Source organism: Amphiprion ocellaris, chromosome 23 (assembly GCF_022539595.1).
Source record: "Amphiprion ocellaris isolate individual 3 ecotype Okinawa chromosome 23, ASM2253959v1, whole genome shotgun sequence".
Taxonomy (NCBI): Eukaryota; Metazoa; Chordata; class Actinopteri; family Pomacentridae; genus Amphiprion; species Amphiprion ocellaris.
The window spans coordinates 25623446-25638636 of record NC_072788.1 but is presented as its reverse complement, the minus strand read 5'-3'; the positions used below and the strand labels follow the sequence as shown (position 1 = coordinate 25638636).

Here is a 15191-nt window from a genome sequence, read left to right as displayed (position 1 = left end):
CTACCACCATGCTTCATATCATGATACTGCTACCACCATGCTTCACGTCATGATGCTGCCACCACCATGCTTCACGTCATGATGCTGCCACCATTGTGCTTCACATCATGATGCTGCCACTACCATGCTTCATATCATGATGCTGCCACCACCATGCTTCACATCATGATGCTGCCACCACCATGCTTCACGTCATGATGCTGCCACCATTGTGCTTCACATCATGATGCTGCCACTACCACGCTTCATATCATGATACTGCTACCACCATGCTTCATATCATGATACTGCTACCACCATGCTTCACGTCATGATGCTGCCACCACCGTGCTTCATATCATGATGCTGCCACCATTGTGCTTCACATCATGATGCTGCCACTACCATGCTTCATATCATGATGCTGCCACCACCATGCTTCACATCATGATGCTGCCACCACCATGCTTCACGTCATGATGCTGCCACCACCGTGCTTCATGGTGAAGATGGTCTCTATGTGATGATGTTTAAATAAAGCTCCATTTTGGTCTCTTCAGACCTACAAACCTTCTTCCAAGTGACCTCAGACTTCCATCCGTCCCCTGACCTGTGGTGTTCAGTGTTCTTCAGTATCATGGTGTAGTTCTATCCAGGAGTTCTGATCCACCAGAGAGTGGACCTTCCAGATCCAGGAGTCTTTATCCTACAATCACTGACCTCAGATCATCCATTTTCTCGTGAAGACATTGATCTAAAAATAGGTCTGAAGATAAATCTGTTTGTCTGCTCTCGTTTCAGGAGGAAGTGGAAACACTGAATGCAGCCGTGAGTCACCGTCAAGTGTTCATCCATTCAGAGCCCAAAACTGAACTCGAATCCGGCCTGGAACCACCGACAGGAAGTGGAGAGGACATGGTGTGAGTGTATATATAGTTTTATTGGTGCGATACAGGATGATACAAACCAAATATTCACCGTTTACACAAAAACATTAGAGGCTACAGTCTGTTCAGAGAGCATGTAGATCCATCGGTCATCATGAAACAGCGAGGAAGAAACCAGATAACATACAAACACGCACTGACCGCATGTTCACACTCCAACACACATGTACACACACGCCGACAGCCCTGTAAGAAGCGTGACATACAAAAAGCTGTAGAAAAATACTCTTAAAAAACCAAACACACAAAACAGCAGCAGCAGCAGCGGCCACTTGGAATGTTCCAGATGTCAGTCCGACCTCGACGTAGAAGAAGCTACATGGGCAGTTTGTTGGACAACTAACCGGCTGTTTCATTTTCAAGGTGACTGGAAGAAACCTACAGAACCTGGGGAGGACTGAGACGGAGGGAAATGTTGAAGGGATTCTGGAGAAAAACAACAAAATCTGTGGTATATGAGGCCAAAAGTCACATGTAGTGGTGTTTATGTGATCAAATATGAGAGGACTAGTAGAGTTTTGTTAAATCTAGTCTGAAACCAGCCAAAACTAGTTCGAAACTAGTCTGAAACCAGTCCAAAACTAGATCTAAACTAGTCTGAAACCAGCCAAAACTAGTTCGAAACTAGTCTGAAACCAGTCAAAACTAGATCTAAACTAGTCCAAAATTTGTCCAAAACTAGATCTAAACTAGTTCTAAACTAGTCTGAAACCAGGTGCAGGCAGAAACTTTCCTTCAGAATCTGTCCAGCGACTCGTGGACATGTGGACATGCAGGACTTTGTAATTTGTCAGTAAACTTATTTAAAAGTCATCTTATATTTAGACATGGTGGATTATTATAGGATGCACTGTTTTAGAGGGTGGGAAGATGTCTGCATTATTACAAACCAACAGCAACTCTTCTAAACTTCTAATTTCACATATTTGGCGTTTATGAGCTCCTAATAAGTCTGTCGTCCATACACCAGGGGGCGCTGCTGCACAGCAAGAGGTTAAACTTATGTGAATAAAGAACTCTTATTTTCTGTTTTTTTGTGCAAACTAATTTGTAATTTGTGCCTCTTTTATCTACCCAAACCAAAAGGAGTGCAGAGATTAGCGTCAGTCTGAAGAGTGGTGGTCATTAAAGCTACGACCACGGGCGTGTCCTGGTGGCCAGTTGTGATATTACAACAGAATCAAAGCATCGCTGCTCAAAAAGGAGAGGACTCAGCTGACAGAACGACCAAGAGGACGCTTCCTACGACTCAAAGTATTATAGAGGGAAACTGCATAGAGAGGGACGACTCAAGCTGGTAACTGAAACTACCTGGTGAGGAGAGACTCAAAGCGATTATGGTGCTGAAACTGCCTGGGGAGGAATTACTCAAGATATTAATGGTGGTGAAACCGACATAAGATGGACGATTTAAGGTGTTTGTATGTTAAAACTGCCTGGGGAAGGATGATTCAAGGTGTTGCTTGTGGTGAAAATACCTGGGGAGGGACGATGTATGGTGTTAATGGTGGTTAAACTGCCTGGAGAGGAATTACTAGGTAGGAGGAATTACTCAAGGTGTTAATGGAGGTGAAACCAATTAAAGATGGATGATTTCAGGTGTTTGTATGTTAAAACTGCCTGGTTAGGGATGACTCAAGGTGTTTGTGTGTTAAAACTGCCTAAGGAGGGATGATTTAAGGTGTTAATGGAGGTGAAACCAACTTAAGATGGATGATTTAAGGTATTTGCATATTAAAACTACCTGGGGAGGGGATGACTCAAGGTTTTGCTTGTGGTTAAACTGCCTGGGAGGGATTACTCAGGATGCTAATGGCGGTGAAACGCACTTAAAATGGACAATTCAAGGTATTTGTATGTTAAAACTGCCTGGGGAGGGATGATTCAAGGTGTTGTTTGTGGTGAAAATACCTGGGGAGGGACGATGTATGGTGCTAATGCTGGGTGAACTGCCTGAGGAGGGATTACTCAAGGTGTTAGTATTATAAAACTACCTGAGGAGGGATGAGTTAAGGTGTTGCTTGTTGTTAAACTGCCTGGGGAGGAAGGATTTATGGTGTTAATGGTGGTTAAACTACCTGGGGAGGGATGATTCAAGACTCAAGATCATTAATTCAAGAGTCACGTGACTATGCAAAGAAGTTGAGGTTTCCCTAAAATGGTCCAAACTTCTGCAGCCATTTTTTTTTACTACTAGCTAACTTTAGCTACAACATCTAGCCAGTGAACTCTGCTACTGTTAAAACAGCTGGACGTCATTGGCTTCTAAATACATGGCAAAAGCTAACGTAGCTTGGTGCTCCTGCTATTAAAACACATTAATACATGTTGTATATTGTCAGTGTGCTACATTTGTGCTTCATATTCTAGCTGGCGCTAATTTGGCAGTTAATTGTTTGTGTTAGTGAGCCCGCGAGCTAACTAAAACTACAACGAGGTAAGGCTAATATATGTTAGCATCCACATTAGCGATATGCTACAGTTATAAGCAGGTGTTTGAATATTTCTGTTTTTGCTGTGTGTTTTGACTTTACCTACTATTTAAATTCAGGAATAAATCTTTAAATACTTTAACATGTCGCTGGTATTTAATTTTAAGTGCTGATATTCAGTATTTGTTCAAACTTCAGATTTGATCTGCGGCTAATGAGCTGTAGTACTAAACAAATACAGTAAAAATGACAGCGTCAGTTCTAAAGCACTATTACCTCCTAATGCACTATCAAAGGTTAACATGGATTATCTGGGGACTCTAAGGGACTGCAGTCTGTCGGATATAGAATCAAACTGAAGACAGTGTTGACCATTAAAGTTGCCCAAATCAGTTGCTAGTGTGTTGAGAAGCAAAGAAAATGGTCGTTCTCGCTGACATTCACACTCATGCACACGTACAGTACGACATTGTACAGGTAACAAGTTTTACTGCTAACTTTAAGTACAGGCACTATAGAGTGAAGCATTGTGGGAGGTTGAGTGCTCAGCTGGTCTGGTTTTAGCTAGCAGCTTTTCCATCATTGTGAAGATGTCTGGTTTATTTTACAGCCACATTTCTGGAAACGTTCCTCATAACTTCCTGAAAGCGAGCTGCTGTTCAGCCCTAAAAGAAGAAATATGAACCGACTCAGTTTGGTGCTAAACTCCAACAGACATCAGAGTTTCCTAGAACAGCTAAAGATGTCGGTTCTTGATCAGTAAATATGAATCATAAACTACTTACTGGAGCGTCTCTGATTAGCACCACAGTAAGATGTCATTTACAGCTAAGTTTCTGGAAACTTTCAGGAAGGTTTCAAGGAAATTAGCAGGAAAATATGGGACTGTTTCAATGAGAATCAAAAGTTTAACTGCTCAGCTTCAGAAACAGATGTTTGTCCTGTTGTCCCTGTTTCCAGGGAGTGTTTCCGTTAGCACAGAGTTTTAACACAACAATAAACTGAAACGCTGTTCATAACGACAGGAAATCTTCATGTGAACGCAAAGAAAGTTGGGTTTAACTGTGATGTTTAACCACCACTGATGCTTTTTAAACTGTCAGAGGTTTACTGGAGGCTCCTCAGGGTTTAAAGTGAATATGCTTCAGCTGAGGTTCAACATGATGCTTTTCTGGTGTAAATTCACTGAAGTTTGAAAGCTGCTGTGAGTCCTGGACTGAGATCAGGTTTGAAATAAATGTTAGACACCATTTATCATAATTTATGATCAATTCAAAACTAAAAAAATTGTAGAATCTTTTTTCTCTTTGTTTTAACACCAAATTTTGAATATTTTGAAAAAAGACAGAAGGAGTTCCGACTTATTCTTGAAATCCTCAATGTGCCAGACAGTTCAGTTTTGGAAAACTAGTCTAAAACCAGTCAAAACTATTCTAAAACTAGTCTAAAACCAGTCAAAACTAGTCTAAATCCAATCAAAACTAGTCTTAAACCAACTAAAACGAGTCTTAAACCAGTCAAAGCTAGTCTTAGACCAGTCAAAACTTGTCTTAAGACAATCAAAACTAGTTTAAAACCAGTCAAAACTAGTTTAAAACCAGTCAAAACTAGTCTAAAACCAATTAAAACTAGTCTACAACCAGTTAAAACTAGTCAAAAAACTGTCAAAACTAGTCTAAAACCAATCAAAACTAGTTTAAAACCAGTCAAAATTAGTCTAAAACCAGTAAAAATTAGTCTAAAACCAATCAAAGCTATTCTAAAACCAATTAAAACTAGTTTAAAACCAATCAAAACTAGTCTTAAGACAATCTAAACTAGCCTGAAACCAATCAAAACAAGTGGAAAACTAATTACAACTAGTCTAAAACCTGTGAAAACTAGCCTAAAACCAGTCATAACTGGTCTTAAACCAGTCTGTAGTTGGTTGAAAACTTGTCTAGAAGCAGTCCAAAAGTAGTTTAAATTGTCCAAATCTGTCTTAGAAGTGTTCTAACTACTGACAGAAGACATCTCTGAGTTCTCTCCCTCTTCCTGGTGTTCTGGTTCTACAGAGCTGCAGGACTTTAGATTAAAAATGAACCACAGTGAGTAAAAATGCTTCAGAGGAGAACAAACCCTCGGGAACGGCTCAGAGCTCAGAGGATCAGTGCACAAACTCAGATTTAGCAGGACGTCTCCTCTTCACACCTGCATCAACTCAGATTTAGCAGGACGTCTCCTCCTCAAACCTGCATAAACTCAGATTTAGCAGGACATCTCCTCTTCACACCTGCATGAATTCAACAGACAGCTGGTGTGTGACATCAGTGGTTAAACCTCACGTCTGCAAGATTCTTTGCTTCCACAAGTTTCTGAACTAGAAAACAATCATGAGAATTTAGTGAACGTTTAATCGTACGAATGTGAGTTCTACTCATCCACAGCTAGCTAGCTTGTTAGCGTCTGGAGCACTAGTAATCCTACGACTGCTGGTCAGCAGCCAGCGTCTGAAGGCAATCAGTATAGATAGAGGCACAGGTAGAGGATCTGAAGGTGTGTGGCGCCTGATGATGACATCACCTCCTCCTGGAATGAACGGGCGCTCAGTTCAGTCGCTCAGGTACGTGTGGACATAGATCTGCTGCTGGATCCACGGCGTGAAATGCGTCACGTTGCTGTAAACTCCGGGTCCAAGCACTTTGCTGAAGCAGACACTGCCCCACGACGTCAGGCCGAACAGCGTCCAATGACCGCCATTGTCCTCGCAAACCAGCGGGCCGCCGCTGTCGCCCTGGAAACAGAAAACCCAACACTGAGGCTTCACAGATCAATTATAACCCTCTTTGACTGCCCGCCAGCTGAACAACAGGTCAACAACATCACTGATCAGGAACATATGATGCAGCCCTGAGACTCTCCAAAACTAGTTCTAAACTCATCTGAAACCAGCCAAAACTAGTTCTAGTCTGAAACCAGTCCAAAACTAGTTCAAAACTAGTCTGAAACCAGTGTAAAACTAGTTGTAAACTCGTCTGAATCAAGCCAAAACTAGTTCGAAACTAGTCTGAAACCAGTCCAAAACTAGTTCAAAACTAGTCTGAAACCAGTCCAAATCTAGTTCTAAACTAGTCTGAAACCAGTCCAAAACTAGTTCGAAACTCGTCAGAAACCAGTGAGGGATGACTTCAGATGCTGGTGGTGAAACTGCCTGGGCAGAGATCCCTAGACTGCGTTATAGGAACCTGATAAATGGTGTCTTCTGTTCAGAGATGGTTGGAGTTTCTATCATGTTAGATGTTACTGATGACCATCCCTGACATTCAGCGCTCTAACTATATGAGTTCAGGTGTTACCATGCAGGAATCGACGGTTCCAGCGTCGTAACCGGCACAAAGCATTCTGGGAGTGATGGTCTTCATGTCGAAGTAAGACTGGCACTGAGACAGGGAGATGATCCGGACCTCCCCCTCCTGGAGCTTAAAGGGCACTGAAGACAGAAAGACACCAGAGTTTTACATGAACTCACTGATAAACGAACAGAAAGAGCTGTTAGCATTTACAAGTTCACAAAAAACAATGGTTTGCAGATCCATGTCTATTGTTGTCACAGGAAACTGTGACTTTAATGTCCTGTATTTACCCAAAGTCTGGACGGTTTGTGTCATGTTGGATGGTTTGTGTCATGTTGGATGGTTTGTGTCTTGTTGGATGGTTTGTGTCACGTTGGACGGGTTTATGTTACGTTGGACAGGTTTGTGTCACATTGGACGGTTTGTGTCACGTTGGACAGGTTTGTGTCACATTGGACGGATTCTTGTCATGTTGGACGGGTTTGTGTCATGTTGGACGTGTTTTTTGTCATGGTGGACGGGTTCTTGTCATGTTGGACAGTTTGTGTCAGGTTGGATGTCTTTGTGTCATGTTGGACGGGTTCTTGTCGTGTTGGATGGGTTCTTGTAATGTTGACAGGTTCTTGTCATGTTGGACGGTTTATGTCAGGTTGGACGTCTTTGTGCCAGGTTGGATGGTTTGTGTCATGTTGGACGGTTTGTGTCAGGTTGGACATCTTTGTGTCAGGTTGGATGGTTCGTGTCAGGGTGGATAGGTTCTTGTCATGGTGGACGGTTTGTGTCAGGTTGGACGGCTTGTGTCATGTTAGACGGGTTCTTGTCATGGTGGATGGGTTCTTGTCACGTTGGACGGGTTCTTGTCATGGTGGACTGGTTTGTGTCACGTTGGATGGGTTTCTGTCATGTTGGATGGGTTCGTGTCATGGTGGACAGGTTCTTGTCATGGTGGACAGGTTCTTGTCATGGTGGACAGGTTCGTGTCATGGTGGACAGGTTCTTGTCATGCTGGACTGGTTTGTGTCACGTTGGACGGGTTTATGTCACGTTGGACGGGTTCTTGTCATGTTGGACAGGTTCTTGTCATGGTGGACGGGTTCTTGTCATGGTGGACAGGTTCTTGTCATGGTGGACGGGTTCTTGTCATGGTGGACAGGTTTGTGTCATGTTGGACGGGTTCTTGTCATGTTGGACGGTTTGTGTCATGGTGGACGGGTTCTTGTCATGTTGGACGGTTTGTGTCATGGTGGACAGGTTCTTGTGTTGGATGGGTTCTTGTCGTGTTGGACAGTTTGTGTCATGTTGGACGGGTTCATGTCATGGTGGACAGGTTCTTGTCATGGTGGACAGGTTCGTGTCATGGTAGACAGGTTCTTGTCATGGTGGACGGTTTCTTGTCATGTTGGACGGGTTCTTGTCATGGTGGACGGTGCTTACTCCTGTTGCCCATGTGACCCCAGCCAGTGATGTAGCAGTAGGAGTCCGGGGGCAGCAGCTGACCAAGTTGAGGAAGACACACTGGTCTGACGAACGGCGTCTCTTCCACCTGACAACAACAACAACAACGTCAACAACATTCATCAGGACTGATACTGAGAGATCACTGATGGACATCACAGGAACATGTTATGCAGATGACACCCTTCTATATTTGACCTGTAACTTTCTTCATTTAATACACCGATACTAAATCCTCTTCATTAACTTCCTGTGAAATCCAGGATAGAATCTAAAATCCTTCTTCTAACATTTAAATTCTTAATGAACAGCTCCATCGTATCTTAAAGACCTTCTGGTTCCAGATCATCCTAACAGAACCCTTCTGACCTCAGAGTCGAGCTGCACCACGCTGATGTCATAGTCGACCACGGCCCGGTTGTATCGCGGGTGAACGATGATGGACCGAACACCACGACTCTGGCTGTGAACGCCTGGATGGTCGAGGTTACTAAGGCCCAGAACCACCTTCCACAGATCAGCGCTCTCCCTCCTAGAACCCAAAGAACCAGTGTGAGGAACGTCATCAAACCACAAGAACCTGCAGACTACGCTAGGGTTACTGAGCCCCACCCCTCCCCAGGCAGTTTGATCCAGTCTCACCACCCTTGGGGTAGTTGGGCCATGCCTCCTCAGGCAGTTTTAGCACAATTTACCCATTGATTCATCTCCCCATCACCATTTCTACCTTGATTCACCCCTTCCTGGGAAGTTAAATGGCCATTTACACCCTGAGTCATCCCTCTCCAGGCAGTTTACCACTACTAACACATTTGGCCACTCCGCCCCAGGCATCTTTATCACTACTAATAGATCAAGTCATCCCCCAAGCAGTTTTACCACTATTAACAAGTTTAGTCACCCCTCCCTATGCGTTTTTTCATTATGAACACATTTAGTCATCCCTCCCCAGGCAGTTTTACCACTACTAATACATTTAATCACACCATCCCAGGCAGTTTTACCACTACTAACCCACTGAGTAGTCCTTCCCTAGGTGGTTATCTCTCCCCAGGCAGGTCCATGCAGTCTCACTACCCTTGGCGTCATTGGATAATGCCTCCTCAGTCAGTTTTACCACTACTAACACACTTAGCCATCCCTCCCCAGGCAGTTTCATCCCCATTTCTACCCTGACTCGTCCCTCCCCAGGCAGTTCCCCCACCACTCCTGGAGCTCCCACAGATCCTGAAGCCCCGCCCCTCACCAGGTCTTACCCCTCGAAGCAGTGAGCGACCGTCAGCGCCCACCGCCGGGCGATGAGGACGCAGCCGCAGACGTGTCCGCTCTGACCGCTCTGCAGCGAGCACTGCCATGGCCACGCCCCCCGCCGCGACACCCGGCCTCCCAGAATCCTCTTCCTCCTCTGAGGGTGGACACCCACCGCCGGCCGCTGACCACAGTCTGACGGAGACACCGACAGTTGGTGAAACACCGTAATAATTAAATTGAGTTCTCAACTTTCCACAGAGCAGCTTGTCCAGTTCTGAACATAAAATGAAACACCTCAGAGTGAAAAACGCAATTTGCATGAAACAGGTCAGATAAGATGCAAAATGATCAGAGACAAAAGTGCCTCAAGGACACAAATCAACAAAGATGAGCCACAAAACGACTAAATCGAGACACAAAACTATTCTGCATATTTAACTATTCACATTGCTACCGTCTCTACAAACTTTGTGAGACAATTTAGTCGCCTTTTTGCGATTTTGTGGTTATTTTGTCTTGTCCTTCTCATTTTTAAGTCTCGCTTTGATCGTTTTGGTTCTGTTTGGTCATTTTGTGTCTCTTTGTTCATTTTGACTCTCGTTTTAGTCATTTTGTGTCTCATTATAGTCGCTTTGTGTCTTGTTTTAGTCATTTTTTTTCTCGTTTTGGTCGTTTTGTGTCTCATTTTGGATGTTTTGTGTTTCATTTTGGTTGTTTTGAGTCTTGTTTTAGTTGTTTTGTGTCGACTAAAACAAGACATAAAACAACTAAATCGAGATCTAAATGGACGAAACAAAACAACAGAAAGGCAACTAAAGTGTCTCACAAAGTTGGCATAGATGTAGATAGTTAAACATCTAGAGTCTGTGGAGCCTCCATTGGTTCCAGTGTTGGTAACAGCTCTGGACTCTTGGAAACATGTTCTGGAAAGGTTTGTGTCACGGGAGACAAATAACAACTCTTTTTAGACAAAGTTTACGTGTTACTGGTTGAAAATTTGTTGAATACTAGAATAAAGAGCTTTTGATGAAACATGACATGTTCGTTTTATTCCACGTGGACAGGTTCATGTCAGAAACATCGGATGGTTTCTGACTGATAAACTGTCCCTCTGGTTTCTTAAGGACTTCATGCAAGTGTTCATGGAGCTTCTGTGAAGAGCAACTCCAGCCAGCAGGGGGCAGCACTGTTTAGCTCTGGGGGATTACAGCCTGTCAACATGAAGAAGAAGGAGGAGGAGGAGGAGGAGGAGGAGGAGGAGAAGAAGAAGAAAGAGGAGGAGGAGGAGGAGGAGGAGGAGGAGGAGGAGAAGAAGGAGGAGGAGAAGGAAGAGAAGAAGAAGAAGGAGGAGGAGTAGGAGGAAGAGGATGAGGAGAAGAAGAAGAAGAAGGAGGAGGAGGAGAAGAAGAAGGAGGAGAAGAAGAAGAAGAAGAAGGAGGAGGAGAAGAAGGAGGAGGAGGAGGAGAAGAAGGAGGAGGAGGAGAAGAAGAAGGAGAAGAAGAAGAAGGAGGAGGAGAAGAAGGAGGAGGAGGAGAAGAAGAAGGAGGAGGAGTAGGAGGAAGAGGAGGAGGAGAAGAAGAAGAAGGAGAAGGAGGAGGAGGAGGAAAAGAAGAAGAAGAAGAAGGAGGGGGAGAAGAAGAAGGAGGAGGAGGAGGAAGAGGAGGAGAAGAAGAAGGAGGAGGAGTAGGAGGAAGAGGAGGAGGAGGAGAAGAAGAAGAAGGAGGAGGAGGAGAAGAAGGAGGAGGAGGAGAAGAAGAAGGAGGAGGAGAGTTTTACCTTCTCTGGTACAGAGGACTGAGACTCTCCTCCTGGAATGACAGGCGTGGCTGCAGGACGAGCAGTTTGTTGTTAATTCCATTAAAATCACAGAATCCAATCATTTAACTGTAGAAACTAAAAGGTTCTAAGACTGAAGTTCTGGAACTTTAAAAAGGTTCTGATGAAGGTTCTGGTCACTTGTAAAAACCTCTGACACTGAAGTAGAAGTTTCACCACTGGTTCTAGTAAAACATTCCAGATGTTCTCCTGGGTCCTACCTTCTCTTCTCCAGCCGGGCCTGGAGAGCAGAACCGTTCCTCAGGTTCCACTCCGGATGGACGTGTAACCAACGGCGACGGCCCGGAGCGCCCAGCTGGTCGGTCACCATGGAGACGGAGGAGGGAACCCTGCACAGAGACGTGTTCTCATGACGTGTTCACGGGTTCCAGACGGTTCTGGTCCTGGTTCTGGTGTGTTACTAACCTTACCCTAGTCCCAGCTGGCTGCAGGTCAGTCGGCTCAACTCGTGGTTCCACTCGTCGGCACAGACCTGGTACTCTGCTGCCGTCCTAAAGACCGTCAGGACGGAACCGGACTGGTCCGACAGAGAAACTGGACAAAACCAGGACAGAACCCATCAGAACAGAACTCATTAGAACAGAAACAGAACTCACTGGAACAGAAATAGAACTAGAACTAGAACAGAACAAGAACCAGAACAAAACTAGAACAGAACTAGAACTAGAACAGAACTAGAACCAGAACTAGAATCAGAACAGAACTAGAACAGAACTAGAACCAGAACAGAAACAGAATTAGAACCAGAACAGAAACAGAACTAGAACAGAACTAGAACTAGAACCAGAACTAGACCAGAACTAGAACCAGAACTAGAACCAGAATAGAACTAGGACAGAACTAGAATCAGAACAGAATTAGAACTAACCAGAACAGAAACAGAACTAGAACAGAACTAGAACCAGAACAGATCAGAACTAGAATAGAACTAGAACCAGAACAGAACTACAACAGAACTAGAACAGAACTAGAACCAGAACAGAACTAGAACATAACTAGGACAGAACTAGAATGGAACTAGAACCAGAACTAGAACAGAACTAGAACAGAACTAGAACAGAACTAGAACAGAACTAGAGCAGAAATAGAACCAGAACTAGAACAGAATGAGGATGGAACTAAAATGGAACTAGAACAAGAACAGAACTAGAACTAGAACAAGAACAGAACTAGAACCAGAACAAGAACCAGAACTAGAACCAAACAGAGCTAGAACCTAATAGAACCAGAACAGAACCAGCTTTAGAACTTAACATTTTCTCACAATAAAATGAAATACTACATTTTCATTAAACTGACGCCTGAATTTCTAAAAGTTCGTCTTCAGGATTTTCTGGTTTAAAATGTTTTTATCTGATCTTCGGGTTCTTTCCGTGTTTTTGTTTTTTTTCTCCATTCTCAGTTCTGTTCTAGTTTTTTTCAGCTACATTTTTTGTTTTGAAGCAAAAATCCAACTGAAACTACTTTTGTTCTTCTAATGTCACTGAAAGACTAAACAAATCAGTTGTATAAATTTATGGGAAAAATTCTGGAGTTCCTCAAGGAATGATCCGGGGTCCTGTTGTGTTTTAAACATCATTAGTTATCAGAGTTTAATTAATAAAAAATACTCTGAATGATTCACGCCGAATGCTAACGTGCTGGACACTAACGCTAACCTGCTGGATGCTAATGTGTCTAATGCTAACATGTGGACACTAACCTGCCAGACACTAATGTATCGGATCTAATGTCTCGGACGCTAATGTGCCGGATGCTAGTGTGTCAAAAGCTAACGTATTGGATGCTAACATGTCGTACACTAACCTGCCAGATGCTAACGCGTCAGATGCTAACATGCTGAACGCTAACCTACAGGATGCTAATGCTAATGTGTCAGATGTTAAAGCCCCATGGGCTTTAATCAGCGTAGATATGAGGAAACACGGCCTACTAAAGTTTCAGTCTATATTTTTATGATCACCAGCTTAGTGGTATTATTAATTATTATTATTATTATTATTATTATTATTATTATTATTATTATTATTATTATTATTATTATGATTATTATTATTATTATTAATAATAATAATAATAATAATATTAATATTGTTATTTTATATAAAGATGGTACAGCCCGCTGACAGTACCACAGTGTAATTATTATTATGTTATTATTATTATCAATAAGTATAAAGGTGGTACCACAGTGTTATTATTATTATTATTATTATTATTATTATTATTATTATTATTATTATTATTATTATTATTATTGTTAATAAATATAAAGGTGGTACGACAGTGTTATTATTATTATTATTATTATGATTAATAATAATAAATGGTACCACAGTTCCACTCGTCGGAGCTGTCTGAGCAGTGCTTCTTGCCGTCACACCACAGAGTCCGATGGACACACTGGTGGTTGTTACAGGACAGCTCGTTGTCGCTGCACACCGCTGAGGACAACACACAAACCAACATGACTACCTTCAACGTTAACAGAAAGTAAAAAGCAGCCAGACAGGAAGCAGACAGACTCACAGCAGTTGGCCTCGTCCACCAGCAGGGGGCAGTCTGGGAAGCCGTCACAGATCATACTGGCTTTAATGCACACCTTACTGCCGGGACACTCCCACAGAGCACGCTCAGAACAGCCTGATGGACAGACGGACAGTCGTTGACATCACACAGGTAGTGACATCGCACGGTGAGTGACATCACACAGGTAGACATGACACAGTCAGTGACATCACACATCATACAGTCAGTGACATCACACAGGTGAGTGACATCACACTGGTAGACATGACACAGTCAGTGACATCACACATCATACAGTCAGTGACATCACACAGGTGAGTGACATCACACTGGTAGTGACATCACACAGTGACATCACACAGTGACATCACAGGTGAGTGACATTACACAGGTAGACATTACACAGTCAGTGACATCACACAGGTGAATGACATCATACAGGTGAGTGACATAACAGGTAGTGACATCACACAGGTGAGTGACATCACACAGTCAGTGACATCACACATCATACAGTCAGTGACATCACACAGGTGAGTGACATCACACAGTCAGTGACATCACACATCACACAGGTAGTGAACTCACCACAGTCGTCCTCATCGCTGTGGTCGTCACAGTCCAGGTGTCCATCGCAGCGTTTAGTCGACAGAACGCAGCGACCAGAACGGCACTTGAAGTGACTGGGAGAACACTCTGTTACCACGGTGACAAGACGGTGTTAGTACTCAGGAGGACATCATCATCATCACCTTCATCTCCACCATCTTACCGTCCACTCCCTCCTCTGGCAGCAAACATGTGGAGTTTCCTCCTTCTTCTGGAAACTGTCCACAGTCAGAGTCTTCAGGCCACTGCAGTCCCACAATGCCGAGCACCGACTCACATTTCTCCTTAGCATGACGACACAGAGACCTGCAGGTAACCATGTAGTAACCAGGTCATTAACTCGTAGTTTACCTGTACTGGTTACCAGGTCATTAACTAGTATTTTACCTGTACTAGTTATCAGGTCATTAACTAGTAGTTTACCTGAACTAGTTACCAGGTCATTAACTAGTATTTTACCTGCAGGTAGCCAGGTCATTACCTAGTAGTTTAACTGCAGGTAACCAGGTCATTAACTAGTAGTTTACCTGTATTAGTTACCAGGTCATTAACGAGTAGTTTACCTGTACTAGTTACCATGTTAACTCCTAGTTTACCTGCACTGGTAACCATGTTAACTGGTAGTTTACCTGTACTGGTTACCAGGTCATTAACTAGTAGTTTACCTGTACTAGTTATCAGGTCATTAACTAGTAGTTTACCTGAACTAGTTACCAGGTCATTAACTAGTAGTTTACCTGAAGTAGTTACCAGATTAACTAGTTTACCTGCACTAGTTACCATGTTAATTAGTAGTTCACCTGTACTGGTAACCAGGTCAT

General features: G+C 43.3%; 1 protein-coding gene across 2 annotated transcripts in view; it reads right to left on the bottom strand.

Annotated features, from left to right (window-relative positions):
• Positions 1-900: 900 nt before the first annotated feature.
• The window catches only part of LOC129348064 (atrial natriuretic peptide-converting enzyme-like), a 36443-nt gene continuing 22152 nt past the window's right edge, over positions 901-15191 (bottom strand). Inside the window, exons 13-24 of one of the 2 annotated variants that reach the window (XM_055007388.1) lie at positions 14534-14682; positions 14350-14457; positions 13762-13875; positions 13566-13676; positions 11643-11766; positions 11433-11561; positions 11173-11222; positions 9402-9588; positions 8515-8677; positions 8125-8233; positions 6694-6827; positions 901-6131 (exon numbers count right to left, since the gene is read on the bottom strand). In XM_055007388.1, coding sequence (XP_054863363.1) covers positions 5949-6131; positions 6694-6827; positions 8125-8233; positions 8515-8677; positions 9402-9588; positions 11173-11222; positions 11433-11561; positions 11643-11766; positions 13566-13676; positions 13762-13875; positions 14350-14457; positions 14534-14682 — 1561 coding nt within the window. In that variant the 3' untranslated portion in view covers positions 901-5948. The remainder of the gene's footprint in view (positions 6132-6693; positions 6828-8124; positions 8234-8514; positions 8678-9401; positions 9589-11172; positions 11223-11432; positions 11562-11642; positions 11767-13565; positions 13677-13761; positions 13876-14349; positions 14458-14533; positions 14683-15191) is intronic. The other variant, XM_055007389.1, reaches the window with a different exon arrangement.